This window comes from Myotis yumanensis, unplaced genomic scaffold (genome assembly GCF_028538775.1).
Source record: "Myotis yumanensis isolate MYYU_CA2020_CCGP unplaced genomic scaffold, mMyoYum1.0.hap1 SCAF_3, whole genome shotgun sequence".
NCBI lineage: Eukaryota > Metazoa > Chordata > Mammalia > Chiroptera > Vespertilionidae > Myotis > Myotis yumanensis.
In genome coordinates this window covers 122,707,409-122,732,169 of record NW_027223754.1, presented here as the reverse complement: position 1 = coordinate 122,732,169, position 24,761 = coordinate 122,707,409, and the positions used below count along the sequence as shown (strand labels likewise).

The 24,761-nt window shown below is 45.6% G+C and overlaps 1 protein-coding gene across 3 annotated transcripts in view; it reads right to left on the bottom strand.

Annotated features, from left to right (window-relative positions):
- PRMT8 (protein arginine methyltransferase 8) overlaps positions 1 to 24,761 on the bottom strand; it is a 91,382-nt gene that overhangs the window by 48,254 nt on the left and 18,367 nt on the right. For 2 of the 3 annotated variants that reach the window (XM_070409544.1, XM_070409543.1), the window contains exon 2: positions 11,217 to 11,402. The exons of the other annotated variant lie outside the window; for it this stretch is intronic. In XM_070409544.1, the coding sequence (XP_070265645.1) occupies positions 11,217 to 11,402 (186 nt within the window). The remainder of the gene's footprint in view (positions 1 to 11,216; positions 11,403 to 24,761) is intronic. 3 annotated transcript variants of the gene reach the window in all.

Sequence of the window (24,761 nt, the reverse complement as noted above, 5' to 3'; positions counted from 1 at the left end):
TGGATATAAACATTGGCAATAAACACAATCAATAAATATCATACCATTTCCAAAATGAACAAGACCCCCCAGTGCGAGTTCTTTTCCTGAAGACATTCAAACATCCTGACCAGAGAGTCTGCCTCGGTCCTCCAACCACACAAAGTCTCAAATGCCCGCGTGTGGGGGTCAGGCCTTGAACAGAGGGGGGTGTGATCAGAGGCCAGAAAGCAAAGTAAATCACTTTTAATAGATACTGAAGAACTTCAAATAAAAGGAATCCTGCCACACATATCCCTCATTGGCAGCCGCAGGGACAGCGGAGACCACAGCAGCTATGCCCTGGACCCGGCGTGTGTCCCTGCATCCCCGTTCCATCTTGCCTTTTATTTCTTGTTCTTTCCCCTTGCTATATTGCACTGGCAAGGATGGCCATTCGGTAATATGCTAGGCATCCTTCCTTTGTTCTAGTGACATACAAATGTCACCATTAAGTATAATTTTAGCTGTGGCCTCTCCATAAATGTCTTTTACCAGACTGAAAGATTATCTTCTACATTTGATCTTAGCCAAAAGGCCAAGAAGCAATGACAAGTTATCTTCTATTTCTAATTTTCTGAGAGTTGTTATCATAAATTGGTGTTGAATTTTGTCACATACTTTTTCTACATTTTTTTGATATGATTACCACTTCTCTCCTTTATTGTGTTAATGTATTGAACTCCAAAGATTGGTTTCAAATGTTGCATCAACTCTTTGTCATGATGTATTACCTTCTTAAATATTGCTGGGCTTTATTTACTAATATTTTGTTGCAGATTTTTGTATCTGTATTTATGAGAGATATAGAATTATAACTTTCTCTTATCTTCTATGATTAGTATGCTCAGCTAATCATACAAGTTAGGACGTGTTATCTCTTTATACATTTTCTGAAAAGGTTTGGGTGAGATCAATGTTTCCCTTTTTTAAATGTCTGTATAATTCACCAGTGAAAACATCTGGGCCTGGAGTCTTTTTTGTAGGAAGATTTTAAATTATGAATTCAATTTATTTAATAGACAGAAGGCTATTTTCATTTTCTATGCATTCTTACATCAGTTTTGGCAGGGTGTTTTTTCCAAAGAATTTATCCATTTCTGTTAAGATGTCAAATTTATGGGTATAATCCTATATAATAAAAGCCTAATATGCAAATTTCCCCTTCAACTGTTCACTATGACGTGTGCTGACCACCAAGGGGCGGCACAGAACATGGCGAGCATTGGCGATGTGGTGCTGGCATCTGGCAGCAGTGGAGGCACTGCTGGCCCCGATGGGCCCTGACGAGAGCCTGGCGGGATGGTGGAGCAGGTGAGTGGGCAGCACCAGGCCAAGGCGGGTGGGAGTGGGGCCTGATTGCCCTGCCGATCACCCCACAGGTGGAAACTAGCAGCAGCTCTAACACTTTCATTACAGAGAAGGGGCAAATAACAATATTAAAATATTTCTTCTAATTATTTTCCTTTCAATGTGTAAAAATCCGTGCACCAGTCCACTAATATTGTTATAATAGTCTCTAATGACTGTTGGGTGTCTTTATGACCTGTAGCAATGCCCTTGCCTTCATTTATTTATAATCTGTGTTTTCTAAGATTTTTTTCTTGATCAGTCTAGTTAGGTGTTAATGATTTAATTAGTATTTTCAAAAACCAACTTTTGGCTCTGTTGATTTTCTTTAATGTTTTATTTCTACTTTATTGATTTCTGTTCTCGTCTTTATTATTTTTTTCCTTTGACTTATGTGGATTTTATTTGCTCTTCTTTCTCTACTTCATAAGGTGGAAGCTTTGATTATGGATTTTATACTTTTGCTTTCTAATAAAAGCATTTAAGCTATACATTTTCCTCTAAAGATTCCTTTAACTGCATCCCACAAGTTTTCATATGTTGTGTGTCTTAGATCAGGCTGCTATAACAAATGTCTTAGACTGGGCAGCTTAAAAAAACAAACATTTACGTCTCACATTCTGGAGGTTTGGAAATCCAAGATTAAGGTGCCTGCAGATCCGGTACCTGGTTTGCAGGTGGTTGCCTGCTCCTTGTGTCCTCACATGGCAGAGAGCAGAGTGAGACAGCAAGCCTTCATGTGTCGTCTAAGAAGGGCACTAATCCCATTCATGAGGGCTGGCCCTCATGCCCTAATTACCTCCCAGAGGCCACACCTCCTAATATCATCATACTGGGGGTTAGGATTTTGATATATGAAATCTGAGGGGACATATTCATTTCACAGCATTGTTTTCATTATCATTCCATTTGGAATATTTTCTAACTTCCTGTGATTTCTTCCTGACCCTGTTCTCAGTGCTGCTTAATTTCCAAATATTTGGAGATTTTCTAGAAAATTTATTGCTTCTGGTTTCTAATTTAATTCTATTATGAAAAAACTAGGGGCCCAGTGCACGAATTCGTGCACCTTGAAATGAACTGTGGGCCGTGAGGTTGTGGTAGGCACAGGGGCGGGTCTCGGCCCATCCTCTGTGCCTGTGCCTGGCCCCTCCCACTGTGGCCCTGGTCCCCTGTCTGCCTGCAGCCCTGTTCCTGTTGTCATCTCTCCCATGTGCTGACAGCACTGGCCCCACTCACACCCGCTGACAGATTGGGGCTGGCACCAGCAGTGGGTGCGAGCGGAGCCGGCGCCATCAGCAGGTGCAAGTGGCAGCTGCTGCCCCGATCACCCCTCAGGAGCAGGAGGAGGTAAAGAAGCCTTCAGGGGCAATTGGGGCCAGCAGCCACCACTCGCACCCACTGATGGCACCAAGCCATCAGGGTCAGCACTAGCCACTGGCAGCAGGTGCAAGCAGTGGCTCCAGCACCAGCTGCAGGTGGGAGTGGGGCTGGCGCTGGCAGCAGGTACGAGCATGGGGCAGGACTGTGGTGCATTGGAGCAAAGAAATTTCAGTAACCACTAGAGGCTCATCCCAATGACAGTGACCAGCACCCCACCTTGATCTGGCACCCCTGCTCACCTGCTCCACCATCTCGCCATGTTCTGTGCGCACCCCTGGTGCTCAACGCACGTCATAGCAACCATTTGTTCAGTTGTTCAGTTGTTCCACCGTTCAGTCTATTTGCATATTATGGTTTTATATATAGAGATATATACTGTGCATAATTTCAACCTTTTGAAATTCATTGAGATTTGTGTATAGCCCAGCATATGATCTATCTTACTAAATATTTCAATCTGCTCTTTAAAAAAATGTGTATTCTATAGATTGGTGGTGCAATGTTCTAGAAATGCCAATCAGGTTATTTTACCATGTCAGAAGATTGTTCAAATTTTCTCCAGCCTTACTGATTTTTTTGTACATTTGTTCTATCAATTACCAATAAATTAGCATCAAAATAAATCTTTACTTATGGTTGAGGATTTGTATTTTTCTCCATCTAGTTCTGTAGATTTTGCTTCATGTTTTTAAGCTCTGTGCACACATGTTCAGTGGCTTTGTAACATGTCACCTTGGCCACCTGAACTACATTTCACAGAATTCTCTTTCCATTATATTTCCAGTTAGGAGAGGTTACAAGAAATACTCTCGTGAGATTTCGGAGGCAAAACGGAGGCAGGAACCATTTTATAATGCACATATGTCATTGGCAGACGTACAATTGTTCTGCCTTCAAAATCAGCTTCTCTAACTCATGGGCCAGGTACGCATTTCCGTGGTGAAACACCCCAGGCTCTATAGGATATGCTTGTCACCAAGGTCAAAGGCAATAGAATGAATACTTGTTTCAACCTGTTGTAGGGTTCAATCTTGTGCTTATGGGTTCTAGCTGCTCCTGATTGCCCCTTATTTTATATCCAAATTTCTTTTCTAGCTACCAGTTCTGTAGACTTGAAGCTCCAACATCAGACATGGATATATATAAAAAATCCTACTGGACCTGCTTCCATTGTTGAACCCTGACTGATATAGCATTTGGTACCAAGAATAGCTCCTAAGGAACAGAACCTGAAGTTGTGTTCTCTGAATCAGTTCTGAGTTTTAAAGGCACTAATAGCTCTACTTCCATTGGTAAAGGAGGCACTCATAGTCACTGGCATGAAATGGCAAAGGAGTTACTCAAGTTTAGCTTGAGATACCTGTAATAAAGTATCTATAGAAGACAAGACTGGGTGGCCAAGCATTTGCTACTTTAGCACATTTTGGTCAAAACGAGGAATAATATAATGGAGTGGGTTAGTTGGATGATTACTACTAACTTTGCTAGAAAACTTGGAGAAAACAAATCATGAGCACAGGGATTTAAAATTTCCAGTTCAGGGTCTGAATATAGCACCTAAAAGCTTCTATAAGTTCTCAGGGCGGGGGGCGGGGGGGGGGGGGGGGCGCGGGGAGGCATTTCCTGTAGGTGCAGGGCTAAGATTTCTGCAAACCAAATCTGAAGTCTAATCCTGCAAATGCCTGAATTACAACACAAATTGAATTCCCATCCCTGCAAGGTCTCTTTTGTTAAAGTTGAGGCATCTATTGGGAAAAAATGGGATCTTGAATATTGGAATTGGAACATATGGTCAAATTCGAATGAAGCTGAACCTCAAGTCCCTAAATGACAGAGTTTTCTTTGCCAGTAGAAGCATCTTCTACCCCTGCCTGAGGGAGTGTTGTTGTTTTTTTTTTCTGAAGAATCACTTTGGCCTCCCTTGAGGTACTTGCTAGCAAGGTACTTCTGATTTCCAGGACCTACCCCCACCAACCCTATTGGCTGCTACCCCTACAATTAGATTAAACTCCAAGCAGTCCCCAAAGGGTATAAAGAGTGACTCATGGGAAGGTGTGATACACACGAAAAGAAATGCATATTTTTTTTATTTATATAGACTGAAAACTAGGGAATATATATGGAAATGTATTTTATTTTTTGTTAATCTTCAACCAAGGATATTTTTTCCATTGATTTTTAGAGAGAGTGGAAGCCCGGGAGGGAGGTGGAAAAAGAGAGAGAGAGAGAGAGAGAGAGAGAGAGAGAGAGAGAGAGAGAAACAGTGATGTGAGAGAAACATCGATTGGTTACCTCCTGCACATGCCTGACCGGGATCAGGCATTAAACCTGCAACCCAGGTTTGTGCCCTTGACCTGGAATTGAACCTGTGACCCTTTGGTGCACGGGCCAAGACTCTAACCACTAAACAAACTGGCTAGGGCTGGAAATGTATATTAAGAGTGTGGGATCAACATGAAAGGAAAATAAAGCTGGATGGGCCAAGTTTATTGATATCGGACCACTAACCAGAGATTCTGGGTTCACCATTTTAGCTTCAGGGGCTTGAAATGTTTCTAGCTATTGGTTTGGTTGGTTGACTGGAATATGGACCCAACGTTAGCCTACATTAAATAAAATTGAAATGTCAGAACTTTCTCAGTATGCCGAAGAGGGAGGTACCCAGAGGTTCAGGGAAATCAGAACGTTAGTGTGCAATTATCATGTGAGACCTATTCACCAACACCAGAGAGCACACCTTTCACCACAGCTGTGTGAAATAAACTTGTGAGAGGAGGCCAGCATCCTTGAAGAGCTCTGTGGTGGCTCTTCTCAATAAGTCGGAAATTACAGGAGAAATTTCTACCACTGAACTGAGATCCCTGAATACTATGGGAATAACATCAAACTGAGATCCTGAGGTAGTGGGGGTTAAATTGCAGCACGTAATCACCAAAGATGAGGTGGGCATGGTTACCATGAAAGACATGAGAGCCAAAGATTTTCAGAATAGCTTGAATTGCAAAGATCTCTGATGTTCACTGCTTGATTATAGTATTTCAGAAAAGAAATCATACTAAATTCTTGAATATAGTATTTCAGAAGGGAATCATACTAAAATTCTTGCTTAATATGTTTAAGCAGAAAAGTTATACTAGTAGATCTGGTGAGCAGAAGTCTGGTTTGAATCACCAGAGTCAGAGTCCCTCCATGATTCCCAAACTTGAGTTAGTTTACAGAACCCCTTGAATGAAGGAAAATCCATGTCCCCTAGGGGAAATTCTGTTGCACTGCCAAGAACTGATGCTGTTAATCATTCTCCAGCCTTCCCTAAGAAGGCTTGCAGCCATTTATTAGGGTGATAACATTGGAGAAAAACAAAGACAGATTTTTGAGGATTACTGGACACTGGCTCTGAACTGACACTAGTTCCATGAGGCCCATCAGTCCAGGAGATGAATTCCCGGAGACCCACATCCCCATTCAGTGTGCCCATTTGGTCGATGCAGAAGACAGAGATGGATCTTAGAGAATGACCAGGGATTATCATAAACATAATCAGGTGGTAATTCCAGTTGTTTCAGATGTGGCTTCATTGCTTGAGCAAACTAAGTTTTTTATCACTTTTTGAAATTTATCCTCCTATACTTTTTCCAGTATTTTTCTTTCCTATTCTTTTTCTTCTCCTCTGGAACTCACATGTTTTACCACTTGTTTCTGTCCCACAAATCACAGAGCTTGTTGTCAATTTTTTTTTTTTTACTTTTTATGGATGATTTCTACTGATCTGTCCTTAAGTTCATAGATCTTTTCTTTCTATGTATCCTATTTGCTATTAATCTCATCCAATAAATATCTGGTTTAGATCTTGTACGTTTATTGTAGAATTTCATCTATTATATACATCTTCTCTTGGAGATTTTTTAAAAATCATATTTATTATAGTTATTTTAAAGTGTTTTTCTGATCATTCCAAGGCCTTGGCTATCTATAGGTCTGTTTCTATTGATTAATTTTCCTCTTGACTATGAACCAAATTCTCCTATTTCTGCACATCTTATAATAATTATTTTATACTGTAGATAATGTGTAAGGAACACTACTAGTTGTTTTTGTTGTTGTTGTCTTTTCCAAACAGTACTGTTTTTTCCTTTGTTAGGCAGCTAGAGTGATGGGCTGCTCAGTTCAATCCAATCAGGAGTTGAGCAAGTTTGGGATGGGTTTGTGGCTCTAATCCTTCTGTTAGGGAATTTAATCACAGGGACTAAAAGATCTTGTACTATTTGCTTTTCAGCGGAGCCACTACTTCCTGTGCTGCCTCAGAGCTCATATATTTGATCATACTAGAATTTGAGTATGGAAGGGTTTTACTTAGATTGAGTTTACTTTTGGCTTTAACTTATTTGAAAGTGAGCTCAAGCCCTTCCCTCCCAGAGATGTCTGGGACCAAACACTCCAAGACTTCTAGACATCAAAACTGCAAGACCTCACAGTGAGACCACAGACTGCAGATGGTTTCCCCAGAACCAGGCACAGGGCATGGTGCATAACCCATGCTCTATAAATAGGAATACAGTAGAGTATAGTGGAGCCAGAATTCCTACATTTGAATCATAGCTCTACTGCTTTTGAGCTCTCTGATCCAGGTCATCATTCAGCCTCTGTATCTCAATTGCCCCATCTGGAATATGGGGTAATAAGAGTGCCTACTTCATACGGTTGTTGTGATGGTTAAATAAATATAGTAAGGATTATATAAGTGTTAGCTCTGGCCTTTTGTGATGATAACCCTTTTCATCCATGCAAAGAAATTGTTAGAGGTGAGCAGAGAATGGAGCAAAAATAATGGCAAATATTTCAGAAATCTTTCACTCACAGTTATGGTTAAAAGTCCTCACAGCCTTTCCTGATGGAATTAGATTGGCCCAATACCTCTGCAGATCTTATTGTTGCTGAAGCAGAGCTGCCCAAGTGCCCTCTCCCCTTTAATTCATTGCCTTGTGTCACTTCTTTGGTCCCGTCTTCCCTTCCTTAGGCTCCAGACCATAGGAGTTAGGTTCAAAGATACAAGTTCTTAGAAAAGGAAAGTTGTGACTTAGCAAATCTTCCTCCACTGGGCCTGCCCAAAGTAAAGGCTCTTCCTCCTCCACCCCTGCTTTAGTCATCCCTGGCAGAGAACGACCCAAAGAGGCCTCAAACGTTTCAGACAGAGCATGCCACTCTGGTAAGAACAATTCCCAGCTCCAACTGTGGATGACTTTGTCTCCCAGCTTTCTTGCCTGTTAAACACGTGACAGCACATTGACTAATTGCTGAGAAATGAGGTCTTGAAGAATGTTTCAAAAGAAACTGCAGCAAGCTTGTCAAAAGAACTGAGCTGGCCAGGAGTGGGACGGGCGCCCAGGGTGCAGGGGCTGGCAACACAGCCCCACTGGCAGGCAGCTGAGGCACCACGCCCAGCGCCTGTCAAAGATGCTGAGAATTCAGAGCAGGGCTGCGGGAGGTCACAGAGCTGGCCCTCTCCACTCTGAGCAAATGCCTCAGTAGGCAGACATCTGTCACTTCTGTTCCTGTTCAAGATTTCATTCTTCTCAGAGAGGCTCTGTGATGGAAGGCCACAGGGCCCTCTCCCTCATCCCACCCTCTAAAGGTTGAGTACAGAGTCCTCTCTGGATGGAGTCATGAGATGGGAGAACAGAAGTGTCCAGACCACCTCCTGCTGTGCTCTCTAGACCCCAACAGTGTCCTTCCCCAAACGCAGTGCTTCTCCTTTGTATTTGCCGACTCATCAAACCCAAGCACCATGTTTCCTAAACACTCACTGATCACTATTAATCAGCAAGCTGGCGGTGCTGCTGCCTGCCCTCTGAGCATCTTGTTAATGACGGGAGAAGACTGCCAAACGGCCAGCTCAGCTCCGGATGGTGAGATATGGGTCTTGCCCAGACTGAGGAAGCAAAGGCATCGCTGTGAGCTGTCTGCCACAGAACTGAGATCCCTGGGGTTTGATAACAAAAAATGAGCAGGCTCTCTCTCCTTGAAGAACAATGTAAAGAGTCCATCCACTCATTTCCTACCAGAGACCAAAAACAGGGTGGAGGGAAAGCTTCAACTAGGAAGAAAGGCCAACTAGCCAACCCTGCATTACAGACCTTTGTGTTTCCCTGAGGCCAGGATCTAGAGATGGACAGCAGCAGCAGGAGGAGGGACTTAAGCTAGATGATCAGAAGTACTTTCTCATGTGAAGGATTGCTAAGTATTCTAGGGTAGGTTACTAAGGAAATGGAAAGATAATGTTATCTATGACCTGCAGATCCCTTACTCCAACTTAATTAGCTCAACCTACACTACGTTTATATATGTTCATATACAAATTTGATTTTTCTATTAATACATGAAATTGAGGAGACATGCTATAATATTTATTTGATGACCCTTGGTGTCCCCTCTCAATGGAGATCGTACCCTGCTGGATGCCTGGCCGTGGTGCTGGCCAGGCATCACCTGAGTGATGAAGCTAGCAGGCATGTCAATAAACCTTGCCAATCAGATAATGTGCCAAACACTGGTTAGAGGCTGAGGAACCAAGACCTGAAGAATTACAGAGATTAACAGTAGCCCAGGAGAACACATCTTGGGTGCCAAAGTGTTGCCCAGCAAGAACTTAGCAATTCAGAGGGAGGTGTCGGAGAAGTCAATCAGAGGAGGCTCCGTGGGGGAGCGCAGCCTAAAGATGGGTGGGGAGTTGAATGCCCTTCGTGGAGGGTTGGTTTCCATTAGGAGGGATTTCGGAAAGCCCCAAGGGGAGCACATCAGGGCCCTGGGACTACAGTTTCTCCCCTGATATAGGTGCTCAGAGCTGTGGGCCTGTTAGAATTGACCACATGGAAGGCACATCCTTTAATTAGCCAAGGGACCTTGAGGAGCGAAGCTCTTGAAGGAGTCCTTTCTGCCTCTCAGAGCCTCTCACAGGCCCAGGTCAGGGCTCCACACATGCACCATCCCAATCCTGGGTCCCATGGAAAGAGGATCACAGTAGGCACAACTCACCCATCTGCCCTGAGAGGGCATTCGATCCACCAAGAGAGGCAAGCTTGACTGCCCAGGCCTCCCTGGGCCAGGCCTGCACCCCAGGCTGGAGCTTTTATGTGGAGAGGAGTTCTCAGGGGGCCAAACCTTGTGTCTCCCCAGGCTGAGACCAAGTCTAGTAGTAATGGAGGGACCCTACATCCACTCTCTACCGCAACATGGAATTGCAAAGGAGCCAGCAGGAACAATGTCAACATTTCTGGTAAGAGTGAACTGTTTTAGAAGCTGTATGGCTACATAGTTAGGAATGAAGTGCCTGAGCCCAAAATGTGAAGGTTTAATTTCTAGCTCTGCCATTTATTAGCCTATAACCTTGTGTGCAAAGGAACCAGCAAGGATGAACGAAGGTCGATCTGATGCTTAAGGTCTTATATCCTCATCTATAAAATGGAGACAGATAATAATACCAACCTCATAAGATTGACCTGAGGAATAAATGAGCCAATAATATAAAATTCCCAGAACAACAGCCAGGCTGTTGTAAGCACTCAAGAAAAATGCCGGTTATTATTACTAAACACGTGCCTGGCAATGGCAGTGCAGCCTTTTTGATACAGGAAGGGTTTACAGAAGCATCTAATTGGAAGGCGGAGCTTTGAGACATACAGTCCGTGAGGAGATAATATAAATATTTTCTTCCTAAGGTTCTTAGGAAGGATAAATGAAATGATACATATACTGTGCTTAGAACAGTAAGCACACAGTTAATATAGTCGTTTATTTGGGGTGGCTTGAAAGTGTTAAAAGGTGGTGAAGGCAGGGCCAGGGGTACAGGTATCAGGAAGTCTCTTGTCAGGAAGCTCTGTTCTATGCTGCAGCTCACAGAAGTCTTCCCTGCTATGGATGAAGACAAGCATTTACACAAAGGAATTTCCTGAGAATCAATCAGGGTGCCAGACCTGGACCAGGTTTCCATGGACACTTGCTGCATTTCTTCCCTGGAGGCACTCATTGGTCCAGGACAAACCTAAGGATTCATGTCCATCCTTCCTGAAGGCCAACACCATGACCTCCAGAAGTCCTTTGTCTATAGGACCCTAGCTGCAAAGCATCTGAGCTCCTGGAATGAGGACCAAGGATGTTCAGTCCACCTGGACCACCTGAACTGAGGACCGGGAAGAGACACAGGTGTCGGGCTGTAAAACGGAGGCCCTGAGCTCTCCTTGCTCACCAGCCAAGCAACACAGACACACACTTTCACCCACTCACCTGCGCCAGGCCTGGCCCTGACCCCCTCCCAGAGAGACTCGTGGATGGAGAGAGAATCAGGGGCCTCGGACCACTGGGAGAACTCACTTCATGACAGTGGAGAGTTGAGCACATGCTGCCTCAGAGAACAGTGATGGAACAGCAGGGCCAAGCTTGCCCCATTCGGCCACCAGCTCAGGATGGTTTACCTCGTGGATCCCAAAGTGGGCATAGGAGTCGAAGTAATAATCTCTTGAGGTCATCTCCTCTGGGTTCAGCAGCTTGGACATCTTGCCCCGTCCTGGACAGCTGGGTTGAGTGGACACATGATGGACACATTGCACAGGCTTGGATGGGACCACAGGCTGAGGGGGCTGAGAGGGGGTACTGCTCACCTGAGGGCGAAAAAAGGGAGCCTGGTGTGAACAGTGGCAGCGAGGCCCTGCCCTCTGAGATTTTTCCCCTCCTCCCTTCCTGGTCCCTGAGGCCCGCTCCAGTGATCCACACGGCCACTCCTGAGGGGTGGGTGCCAGTGATCCACACGGCCACTCCTGAGGCGTGTGGTGCCTTCCAGCTTTCTGGCAGTCACGCTGATGGCTGAGGTGCCATGCTACTCAGGAGCCAAACAGATCTGGTTTAACCCAGCTCCATCTCTTGCTAGTCAGGTGACTTGAGCCCATCCAGGCCCCAGTTCCCAACTCCATTAAATGAGGACAATACCCTTCTTCAGAGGCAAATAGTAAACATTCAATAAAGGGAAAGATGTCCGGCATGGTGGCTGGAGAGGAGATTCCAGGGCCAGTCTCCCGGAACGTGAATCCTGCTCTGCCTCGCACTAGCCGTATTACCTTGAGCAAAGTGATTAGCCTCTTGATGCCTCAGTTTCCCCACATCTAAAGTGGGAATAAAATGGTTCTCATCACCTAGAGTTGTCCTGAGGATTCGACAGGTTGGTGTCTGTAAAAGGCTTAGAAAAGGCCGGCACACTGAGTGTTTATTAAGTTTAAATGAGTCCCACCTGCCCCCTTAGGAAGATCACACCCACGGGCCTTTCTCCACCCAACAGGCAGCACTTGGCCCCCAAAATGCAGGTCTCCTGGGTTCTGGGCCTCACACCTGCTGCCTCCCACTCTGGTTTCTGATTCGTGGTTGCTCTGGACTTCAGCAATTGGTCTGAACTGTGAAGACCACACCTCGGTGACCTGCCTGGGCACCACCGGCACCGCTCTTTCTGGATTCCCAGTCCTGACACCCAGCCCAGCTGCACACCCACTGCTGCTGCCCAGCACTGACCGCCGCCACTCCCACAGACCAAGGGGAGGACGGAGAAGGAGATAGAAGCTTGGAGAACTTCTGGGCTCAGAAGTTTAAGCCTCACTACAGAGGCACAGTCTGCCAGGGGAAGAGCCTCCTCTCCCTGGAGTGGAGGAAATGCAGGTGTGCACAGCACAGCACAGGCCTCAGAGCGGAAGCATCTTTAAAAACAGAGGGAGTCCTGTGCAGTGGTTGGTTGTCCGGGGCTGAGAATCAGGGCTCCTAGATCCTACCCGGACTCTAGTAAAATGAAAGAAGGCACTGAAAGGCACACAGCACAGTGCAAGAATGCAAACCCTGGGGCCACACTGCCTGGCTTTCAAACCCTGCCCTGCTACTTGGCTGACAAATGACCTTGGGAAGTCATTTTTTCATCACTGTGCCTCCGTTTCCTCCTCTGTAAGCAGAGATCAAAATAAAAACTACCCAATGGAGTTGTCCAAAAATTTAGGTTAGTTGATATAAGTAAAGATATTAAAACACCGCCTAGCATATAACAGGTGTTTAATTATTATTATTATTATTAATATTCAGATTACATAAACATGTCCCTGTTCTCTGCCTCATTTTTCTCATCTGTGAGCTGGGTCACCTCAGACTTCCTACCTCCTTTCCTAGGACAGAGCAAGATAAAGAAAAAACTAGTGGCTTCTTCCCTTTATCGTGCTGTGGGCACAACCCCAAGACTGCCAGGGGCTGGAGGGGCGTCAGCAGGGGGATGTGATGGTCCCATTTTCCTGGTGTATCTAGGCTACAGCCTCTGGGAAATAAGCAGGCTTCCCAGTTTAGCAACATCGGATTTCAGGTCGGCGAGATGCCGGGCTGGCACAGGCAGTCGGGCTGCCTCATTAGAATGCAGCAGGTGTGCCCACCCTCAGCTTGGGATGTTGGTCACGGTCTCAGGGAGGCTAAAAATAGACTGTCAATTGCACACTCCCGTGCTGGCTGCAGAGTCACCTCTAAAGCTGAAAAAATGCTCTGTGCACGAAGCTGACCCCAATCTTGACTCTATTTAAATATATTAAGAGAAAAAGTCCTAGTTGGTCCAGGCAGCATGTGTGGTCAAGGACAAAGAGGCCTGCCTCTTGCACCCATTAATTGCCATTCAACTCATTCCAAGGTCTCCTTTTTCCGTGGGGTCCCTGAGACTCCCCAGCAGCCAATTTACAAAGCATCAACCACATGTACCCATCACATTCATGAGGGAAAGAAATGAGTAAATATGGAGGGTCATTCAGCTCAATAACTACAGGTCATGGGAACAAAATGGTAACTGTGGCCCTGTCCCTGGTGTTACAGGCTGTCAGCCTCCTGCAGAGGGGACTTGCACTCTGCCCATGAGCTCAAAGGTGTGCCGTCCCAGGATGCTGGGAGTGGGGTGGGAAAGAGCAGTGGCCCAGGATCCATGGGCATTCAGCTACGTGGGTGGTGCTTTTCATCCCACAAATCCCTAGTGAGCACCTGTTGCGGCGAGGTGCCGTGCGGGTCCTGTGGGAGAAGCAGATGTACAGGACAGTGCCCTCAAAGCACTCTGCTTTCTAGCAGGAGTCTAAGACCTTTGAGGCTCCACTGGATGATGGAATAAGGTTTGTTTTACAAGAGAAGCTCAAGTAAATTGTTCTGGGGGCTCAAAGAAGAGAGATTCATTTCCACTTAAAGAGTCAGAAAAGCCTGGGATGGCAGCAGTGAGGTGGGTGGGGAGCTTTCTGAATGAATTTTGGTAGGTGGAGGTGGTGGGGAGGACTCTGGGAGGAGGGGATGGCTTGAGCAAAGAGGTAAAGGGGAAGGAAAGCAGTGAGTTTGTTTGGGGAGCAACTTGGCAGAGATAGTGGGAGATTCGGCTGAAGGGAAATCATGGCCAGGCTGTGATGTAATTAAATAAACAGGACAGTGGGGAGCTGTTGGCTACTTTTAAGCAGGGAGGTCTATGTTCGAGCTGTACTTTAGGAAGATGAATGTGATGCAGTGTCCCACAGGGGCAAGGAGAAGAAAGGAGGAGTGGCAGCCCTGGCATCGGGGAGGCAAGGCATGAACTTATGAGACTATTTGCAAAGTTCAGTCAAAAAATAATGGGGATCTGAAGCACTGTTGTGTAAGTAGGCTGCCTGCCAGAGAAGCCACAGAAAGAAAAGCTCTGGGAGCTGGCCACTGATGGCATATCAGGAACCAGAGATGCCTCCAAAAGTTCCAGCCTGGGGGACCAGGAAAACGGTGGTGCATCAACAGAAACAAGCCAGCAGGCAGGAAGGGCAGGAAGAGCAGGGTGGCCAGGGAAATGATGAGTTTAAATCTCAATATGTGAAGTGTGCAATGCCATTGCGTCATGTAAGAGAAGATGTCTAGCAAGCAGACAGCAGTGCAGTCCCAGTCAATAAATATTACAAACCAAATTAAAAGGCAAGTGGTAAACTGAGAGTACATTTCTACCATCCCCGACAGGCAAGGTTAATATCCTTAATATGGAGAGCGCTCTTATAAACCAATGAGAGAAAGAAGAACATCCCCGATTTAACACTGGAGAAAGGAGCTTATAGCGAATTCACATGAGAATAAGCACTAATAGCAAGTTGACATCTGGCAAAAATATTTAACCTGTTTAGAAATCAGGTAACTTTAAATTAAAGCAAAAAAGTTATAATTCTTAAATACCAAATAAGCTCAGCTCCCCCCAAAACTGCTAAAACTCTATTTTTAATGGCTGCAGGAAAAAAAAATAAGTACTTTCGTACAATTCTAGTGAGAACTTTTTGGAGGGTAGTTTGATAAAATTCAGTAAAAGTGACAAAAAAGCAGAAATCTGTTAGCCCAATAATTCCTTTTTTTTTAAGTATATCCTAAGGAAAGAATCATGGATAATCATAAGCGCGTAGCTATAAGAATTTTGTGAAAACAGTATTTAATGGCAAAAAATAGGAGTCGACTTAGAGGTTCCACAAAGCACAAGTGACTACATGAACATTGACAGAGTGCAGGCTACACAGCCTTTTAAATGTTGTGGAAGAGTGTTTAATAACACAGGAATATTACCACGATAAGCTGTGGGTTGAGAAGAACACGTGGGAGTAGAACAGATAGAGCGATTGCATTTTGAAAATTAAAACCTATTCATGCTTATGTGTGATGAAGAGGGATTCGGGGACTGTCGTGGGGTGTTGGATTGTCAACAGCTCATTCTTTCCTTTCTTGTGCTTGTTTATACTTCCTAAAATTTATGCCATTAACACCTACTGCTTTTGGAAATAGCAAACGGTAATAGTGGAAAAGGAAAGGAAGTGCGATCCCAGAGCTCTGAAGGGAAGCTGAGGCTGGCACTCTGGATTTGGAAGCCATCTGCACTAGATGGCAGGGGAGGGAGGCATGAGGGGTTCACGTGGGGGAGATACCCCCAAAAAAGAAGGCATAGGGGGATGAGGAAGGTCCAGGGAGAGAAGCTGAAACATTATCCTTTGAGGACCTTGGCAGCATCAAGGGACCCAGTTCTGTGACTGTCCCTCCTCTGAGGACATGCGACCCACACAGTGAACTCCAGTGACCAGGCACTGGCACCAAACAATGACAACTGCCGTCCAGCGTTGCACATCCACATGGACGCTATGCTCCGGAAGCTGTGCGGTCATCGCTAAAGCTGAAAAAGGCTCTGTGCACGAAGCTGACCCCAATCTTGACTCTATTTAAATATATTAAGAGAAAAAGTTCCAGCTGGTCCAGGCAGCAGGTGTGGTTTAAGGTCACCCCTTATCTGCCATTCAACTCTGATTCCAAGGTCCCCTTTTCCATGGGGCTCCCTGACACTCTTTCCCCAGCAGCCAATTTATAAAGTGTCGACCATGTGCATATTCATGAGGGGGGAAATGAATAGATATGGAGGGAGATTCAGCTCAATAACTACAGGTCATGGGAACAAAATGGTAACTATGGCCCTGTCCCTGATGTCACAGGCTGTCAGCCTCCTGCAGAGGGGACTTGCAGTCTGCCCATGAGCTCAAAGCTGTGCCATCCCAGGAGGCTGGGAGTGGGGTGGGAAAGAGCAGTGGCCCAGGATCCATGGGCATTCAGCTACATGGGTGGCGCTTTTCATCTCACAAATCCCTAGTGAGCACCTGTTGCGGCGAGGTGCCGTGCGGGTCCTGTGGGAGAAGCAGATGTACAGGCCCTCTAGGTCCTCATGTAGGCATACAGGAACCCATAGGAATCCAGACATGTCTCAGGAAGCCATTTAAGATGGTTCAGCCACAGTGGAAGACCCTTGGGAGGGGCTCTGAAAACTCAGTCTTGGCCCATCTGCCTGGCCTCCTATGGCCCTGGAAAGACTCAAGACTCATATAAGGGCTGGGTCTTGAAGAATGATGGTGGGTGCATCTGTAAAGTCTGAAGTCCTGACTCCTATATAAGTCGCAGTGGACAACAGAGGCTCTGGGTGAAGGCAACCTTCAAACATCAACCAATCTCATATATGTTGGCTGAGAAGTCAGCAAACTATTAGGAATCACACAGGGGAGGAAGCCAGATATGCATCGCTCTCTTTCTTCCTCCCCACGTGTGCTTACCAGATGTGATCTAAACTGTAGTCCGTGTAGTTGATAATCACATAGAGTTAGCTCTTCAAGCACTGTCTGTCTGCCTTTAGATATGGACCTCAGCTTCACCCGAATGGGGGACAATCCAAGGGCAGAAAGTCAGGCAACAGGGAGACAAGCAAGGGCTCTGCTGGGCATTGGGACCTCTCCTATTGCCTATAAATATACTAGAGGCCCGGTGCACAAAATTTGTGCATGGGAGGGGGGTCCCTCAGCCTGGCCTGCCCCCTCTCCAATCCTAGACCCCTCAGGGGATGTCTGTCTGACTGGCAGTCAGACATCCCTTTCACAATCCAGGACGGCTGGCTCCTAACCGCTCGCCTGCCTGCCTGACTGACTGATCGCCCCTAACTGCCTCTGCGTGCCAGCCTGATGCCCCTAACCACCTCTGCCTCGACCCCGACCATTATGGCTTTGTCTGGAAGGATGTCCAGAAGATGTCCAGTCTAATTAGCATATTACCCTTTTATTAATATAGATAGCTTTCCTGTCTGCTTTGACCAAAGACAGTTCTAGTTCCATCCTCATATCTACTCTCCTGCTTTCATGTTCTAGCATCTGGACTAAAAGATGGGACCCAGCAAAGCAATACTGAAGTCAGCCTGCCCAGAAGAAAGTGCTATTCTAGAGCAGATGGCCCTAGCTCCCTGCTGCTCATCAGGGGTCGGAAGTCTGTGAGTCTGGGTGTGGGGAGAAGGGTCTAGATGCTGTTGGTCCTGCAAGGTGGTGTGGTCTGTATGCACATACCCTCCAGGGTCCCTGGCTTGTTCACTTGTCAACAGATATCCTCGCATGTCTCACTAGCATTGGCTTTTTAAAGGCACAGACACTCCAGATTCCCCTCCGGCAAGGCCAGACACGATGCATGTTACAGCGTGTCAGCTACTGTCACCCACTGAGACCTTCCTGTTTTACAGTGTCCCTGATTGTAACTGGCTACTTGGCAGAGCCCATCTCCATATGCTTTTTTATTACAATAAGTCTCAAGCCCCAACAAGGCTGTGCTCCTGGGATCCCCTTCCCTTGGGTCCTGTCACTCAGGCCCCATCCTCCCACTGGGGAACGCTGCCAGGAAGCCTGCCAGGACCGTGGCTGAGCCAGGGGCTCACAGAGGGGTCTAGGGCAATGGTTCGCAAAGTGTGAACCCCAGACCACCAGCATCAGCATCACTTGGGAATTCGTAAGAAATGCAAATTTTCCCTGGCTGTTGTAGCTCAGTTGGTTGAGCATAATCCCATACACCAAGAAGTCACCAGTTCAATTCTCAGTCAGGGCACATTCATTGATGTTTCTCTCTCTCTCCCTCTCCCTTCCTCGCTCTGTAAAAATCAATAAAAAATATCTTTTAAAAGAACAATGAAAATTTTCAGGCCTTACAGCAGCCACCCACATCACCATCTCTGGGTGGGGCCCAGCAATGTATTCCAGCAAGCTCTCCATGTGATTCTGATGCATCACAAAGTTTGAGAAACTCTGAGCTAGAGCTGCATTTTTATACATTGTATTCCACAATGGTGGATTCTATGGTGAAGTGAGTTTGGGCAAATAGCTAAACAGATATCTTTTCTTTTTTTAGCTTTATTGAGGTATGATTGACATATAATATTGTGTAAGCTTAAGTTGTACAAGGTAAAAATTTGATATATGTATATATTGCAAAATATAAAGAGATTTCTTAGTTGTAATCATTTTAAGCCTTTAATTTGCTAAAATGAATTGTGAATCTCCAAGAGGGAATTAGGGTATATAGTTTTACCAAATTTATGGCTACGACACCCTTTTCTCCTGAGAGATCTATAAACATCTCTAGAAATTAATGTTCTGAGGGAACCATCTGGGGATTTAGGACAGTGATTTAGGACAGTGTTTCTCTATGACAATCTGTGTCAATCTCCCTAAAGTGGGTCTCAGGCCCCACACCAAACCAACAAAATCAGAATCTGTGTGGGTGAGACCCCTCAGGCTGCATGTTGAACCAGCTCCCCCAGGGCTGCCTATGAAACCCTGGTCCAGACAGAGCTGGGGACAGCTACATGCCTTCTCAGTTCCTTCTGACCCCTGCTGTAGCCTTCAGAGGCTGGCCTGGCACTGCCTCAGTGCTACTGTGAATCCCAGACAATGTCCCAGCAGGGCCAAGGACACCTGGAGGGGGAGGCAGGGCCTAGGACACCAGGAGGGAGAGGCAGGGCCAAGGACACCTGGAGGGAGAGGCAGGGCCCAGGACACCTAGAAGAGTGGCAGCCACCCGTTGCAGAAAGCACCTTAGTTCTCACAACCAATGAGCTTGGATTGGGTTTAGTCTCTGCCACCTTCAGGCTGGGTGACCTTGGGCCAATCCCAAATATGCTGTCACTGCCAGGGCACCGTGCAGCTCAACACAAAGGGCATTGTGCCCCGTGCTTCCCATCAGCCCCGACTGTCTCTTTGTGGTACAACAGCAGTGTCTGCCTCAAATCAAAATGGCATTACACCCTCCCAACCCTCCCTCTGGCTCCTGGATCAGGAATTGCTAGGAAGGAATCTACCGGATTTGTTGGGCCTGACCTATTTTTTAAATAAACTGGGGCTATTTCCCAGCTATTCATCACTTTTCTCCCAAGACTCTACATATTACATTCTCTTATATCCTCAGATATTTTGGCTGCAAGAGATGTCAGGTTAATTGGATACTTGGCCCATGGTTCTTCCTCCTTAATAGGCTTAAAAGCAGACTTCCTCTCTTGTCTTCCCACTTCCCTCCCAAGTCAACTGGAGCCTCTTTCTCTCCTTTGACTTGGAGGATGTCACAGAGCACTTGGCTTCCTCTCCACCTTCCTTTCCAGCAGGTGTGCAGAAAGACCTGGCCAATCCCCACACACCTGCACTTCTCCTAGAGTCGGACAAGCTTTAGTCCCAGATTTGAGTTAAATCACTCCTGTGGGACCTGAGCTGTGCTCGAGGCGCTCCACCCCAGGCTGGGTCATCGGTAGAGTGGAGGGTGTCAGGCAGATAGAGCACCTGTGGATTCTGATCTGGGTTCCTTCTTTCCCTATTCAGGTCACTATGCAAAAGCCAACCAACCTTTCCTACCCTCAGTTTTCTCTTCTGTCCAATGACAAATGTGCACCCTGTCTCTTTCACAGGCCTCCTGTGATGACTGAAAGACACTGAGTGTGTAACTATTTGGAGAAAATTTTGAAGTGTGGTACAGGAGTATGAGACTTCTATCTCTGGAAATGGGACTCTAGGCCCTGATGCTATTTTTGGATGCTTTCTGGGCCCTTCACTGGCACTAGACACAGTGACCTTGGCTGCCCTTAGCATTTCATTCTGTTCACTGTTTGACTCTGGTCCTCACCCTCCACATCATCCACTCTCTAGGCCCTGTTCCACCCCCTTCCTCAGAGCCTTCTAAGTGTTATGCAATTAATATCTCAGGAATGTGGCCGTCATGGGAAGTCAGTCATTTTCTCTGACACCTGGTCTTTCCTGCTCCTACGGCCTCTGCAATCGGTTATAATTTGTGTTGTTTTGTTGGCAAACGCTTTCATTCTAATTGACTCACAATTGTAGGTATTCTACAATGAATAAATAAATTCTTCAGACCAGTAACTAGACCTTAGGTGTCATTGTTTTCCCCTCAACATTTGGCCCAGAGCTGGGGCTCGTAAAGATATGTTGATTAGTTTCCTTACACTTCAGCTGAATCAATGTTGCCCATCATAAATACACTATGAAAGTGAAGAGAAAGCCATGCACTCAGAGACCTTTCAATCCCCTGAGAGGGTGGGGAGGTGGTAGTCAGAAAGACAAAACTGAGAAGAATCACCACAAGAATCCTAATAATACTCAACACTGTGAAGCGTTCAATGGCACTTCAAATGTTTTTACTGAGAAGTAAAATTTCTGAAATTTCTACAAGAAGAAAATATCTTGCAAATATCAAATATATTTACTAAGCACCCATAATTCCATCCATATAAACTTCTGGGGGCTTCAAGTACAGATTCGAGGTATTTGTTAGATATTTTTCCAACAATTTCTTCACATCCAAATAAAGCAAGGCGAGAATTGCAGCTCACGAATCTATGGCTCTGAGAAGCTGACTGACTGGCTTAACCCATACAGCAAAGCTGGTCAGGACCCAAGAGCTGACCCCTCTGGCCCAGTGTCTGACCCTATCATCTGTCCATTAAGCCAATGGCTGGAGAAAAACATGCTACAAAGTCATGTTACAAGTAAGAAAGAACGTCACAAGTTGTTGGCCGAGACCAGAGCCGCACCAGCTTAATCTAGGTTCTCATCTGGTTCCCATGGACTCCTCCAGACACTTTCCTCCTAGTTCTAGCAAGTCTATTTAGTCCGATAAATAGATTTCCACCCCAGATTCTTAGCAGGAGTGACTGACTCTTTTAATCAGAGATTCTGATGTAAGTAGTCACTGAAAATACTGACACTCCAGCTAGAAAGAAATGTCAGCCACCTGGGAGTATTCAGGTCTACTCCAAAGGTGACCTCACATTAGCCAACGGCATATTCTAGGCTTGTCCAAAGCTCTCCCAGGCAATTCGGATGATCTATTTAAAAGCCCCCCCAAAAAATGCATATGAAATAACAGTGTTTGAGACATTAGACATCAGGCAACAAAAACCCGTGTCCCTGAGAGGTGACAAACAAACAAGGTGAACCCTATGAAGGCCCAGTTTATTGCCTGGTGTGAGTATCTGAGCAATGATGTAGGGAACAGGAACCTAGACAGAGCTAGGAAAATCTCTTGGTAGAGGAGACAGAGGTGGGAATTAGGATACCAAGGCAACTAGAGTTTGCAAGGCAGAGTACAGAAGCCTATACAGACAGGGGGCTTTGTAGAGAGTGAAGAGAGTGGCCTTCAAGTCTCCATCTGAGACTGACCAAATCATGCATGTGTAGAAACTACCCGAGGCCAGGAAGATTACTCCTGAAAAGACAGAGGGACTAGCCTGTGCTACCCACACACGGCCTGACAAGGTTCTTGTGCCCTCAAGCCAGAGTGGAAAACCTTATAGTTCATGAATATGCAGAAGAGGTGTTTTCTTCCTTCACTTGTGGAAATTAGCCCTAGATTAAAGACTTCTCTGACTTCACTAAACAAAGTTTAAAAGTAAGAGCTGGAAGAGTTAAACTCTCCAAATCATTTAACTGTATCCCAGAACAAAGCTTAGAAATACAAAATATCCAAAAATATCCAGCACCAACAAGGTTTGGATTCCACAATGTCTGGCATTCAGTCAAAAATTATCAGGCTTACCAAAAAAGTGGGAAAATACCACCTCTTAGGAGAAAAAAGTCACTTTACATCAACCCAGAGAAAACACAGATCATGAAATTAGTAGACAAGACAGGGTCATTAAAATTGTTATTATAATTTGATTTCAGATGTCCAAGAAACTAGAGGAAAGATTAATCATGGTAAATGGAGATATGGAAGATATAAAAATGACCCAAACTGAACTTCTAGAGAAAAAAAACTGTATGTGATGAAAGATACATTGGATTAGATTAACAGCAGGTTAGACATTACAGAAGAAAAGATCAGTGAACTTCACACAAGAAAATAAAAATCTATCCAAAATAAGACATGGGAAAAAAAGTTAAATGGAACATCAGTGAGCTGAGCAACAATTTCAAGTGGCTTAGTACACTTGTAATTGTAGTACCCAAAGGAAGGGGAAACAGAAAAATATCTAAAGAAATATTGGAATGATGGCTGAAATTTTCCAACTTGATAAAAACCATAAACTTACAGATCAAAAAAGTTCAATAAACTGAGGAAAAGAAATGAGGGGGAGAAAACTACACCACTCATGTCACAATCAAATTGCTTCAAACCTCTGATAAACAGAAAATCTTAAAAGGATTCAGAGAAGGGGTAAATACAGGCTATATGCAGAGGAACTAATATAATAATGACAGCCAACTTCTTATAAGAAACAACACAGGTCAGAAGACAGGGCAGCAACACCTTTAAAGTACTGAAAGGAAAAAAAGGAAACTGTCAACTTAGAATTCTATATACAGCATAAATATCTTCAAAATATAAGGCAAAGGAAAGATTTTTTGAGATAACAAAGCTGAGAGTTTTCCTTATCCACAGGCCCTCACTATAAGGGATGTTAAAGGTCATCCTTGGGGCAGAAGAAAATGACACCAGATGGAAATCTGGATCTATGCCACGAATGAACTCCCAAATCAAAGACTGGGGCAAGGTTGGTAAATACAACACACTAAGCATTTGTTTGTCAAATTAATCCCTTAGTGTGAACTCATTCTTCGGGCCCTTCACTCCCTTTCACTCCTGAAAGGAGGAAGAAAGTACTCCTCTCATTTTAATAATTAAATTTTAATAATAATGGGAAAGAGGGAGAAGACAAGACCCAGAGGCTGTACTCCCAGGGAATACCTATGAGTCCTGGAGCCAGAGAAAGGTCATATCTGGAAGCCCAGGAAGGCCGTGTGCCAAAGAGAGAAGTAGGAAGGCCAGAGTCCAGCTGCCATCCCCTCAGTGATCTGGGGTTCTAAACTGTTTTTCCTGACTCCTGCATCTTCTACATGCCTGCGAGGCCCTGCAACCTCTCCAACCCCCTCCTGCGATTCAGTCTCTGGCCTTGATTCTGTTCCTTGTACACCCCCAAAATTTGTTCCCACCTAGGGACTGTGCACAGCTGTTTCCCCATGTATTTGACTGGTTCACTCTTTCACCTCATTCAGTTCTTTATTCAAATGTCACCTTTGCAGAGTGGCCTCACAAGATTACTCTATCTGCAAATACCACCACCTGTACCTCTTTCTATTCCCTTACCTGCTTTAATTTTCTTTAGAACTCTTTTCGGTACCTGACACTAATTCATTTATATCTGCATATCTGTCTTACCCCTAAAATGAAAGCTCTATAAATGTAGGCAGCATCAGGCTCTACTATAATCCCAGCTTCTAGAACCTACCTGACACTGAGTGGGAGTTTAATAAAAATCTGTGGAGGGCATGAATAAATGAGCACATGAATAAATGAATGACTTCCTTAACATGGTGCCTGGGGCAACCATGCAAAGAATGGGACTGAGAAGCACAGGAAGTCAGTCCTGGAGGCCCACTCTCAGTCCCACACCAGGCAGCTCCGTCCCAGGGCGTTTCCCCAGCTCTCCACACTTGATGGTCCCCCTCTGTGCTGGCTCTAAGATGCTCACCCCACCCCCCCCCCCCCGCCAGTTCCCCCTCCCCCTCTTCCCCCCCCATCCCCGAACAACAAGTGGCCTGCCCCGCCCTGCTGTCGCTCTGGGGAGGCTGAGCACTCCAGAGTCCAGGAAAGCTGGGCTAACTTTGTCCATTTGGCCAAAGTGTAAGCTAGGGCTACCAGATTCCTTACAGATAAGGTTCAAAGTCATTTGCAAGGCTTACCATGGTCCGCTCCCCACCATGATCTGGCTCCTGCTCCTCCTCAGGTTCCTTCCTGAAAGGCTGCTCCAGTCCTGCTGCCCTTCTCTGGGTCCCCTCATTGCACTGTGCCTCCCAGCACTGGTACCTGCTGTTCTTCTGCCTAGAATCACCAGCTCCTCCCTCTCTCCTGCCACCTACCTGCCCAAGCCTACACGAGGATAACTCCAGTAAGTCTTCAGCGAGGCTCAGATGTCATTCCCTACAGCAAGTCCACTTTGATCACCTTCCTGCACCCAGTTAAATGCCCTGGTGAAGAAATCAGTCATAGAACATGCAATCTGCCCATTACAGAAAGATGGATCTCACCAGAATGACAGGACCTCAGTGCTTTGGCAGGCCCTTCTCTAAGGGCAGCCTTTTGAAGTTGCTAATCAGAGGGTCCCAAGTCTCTTACTAGGTGTCGTGGGATTC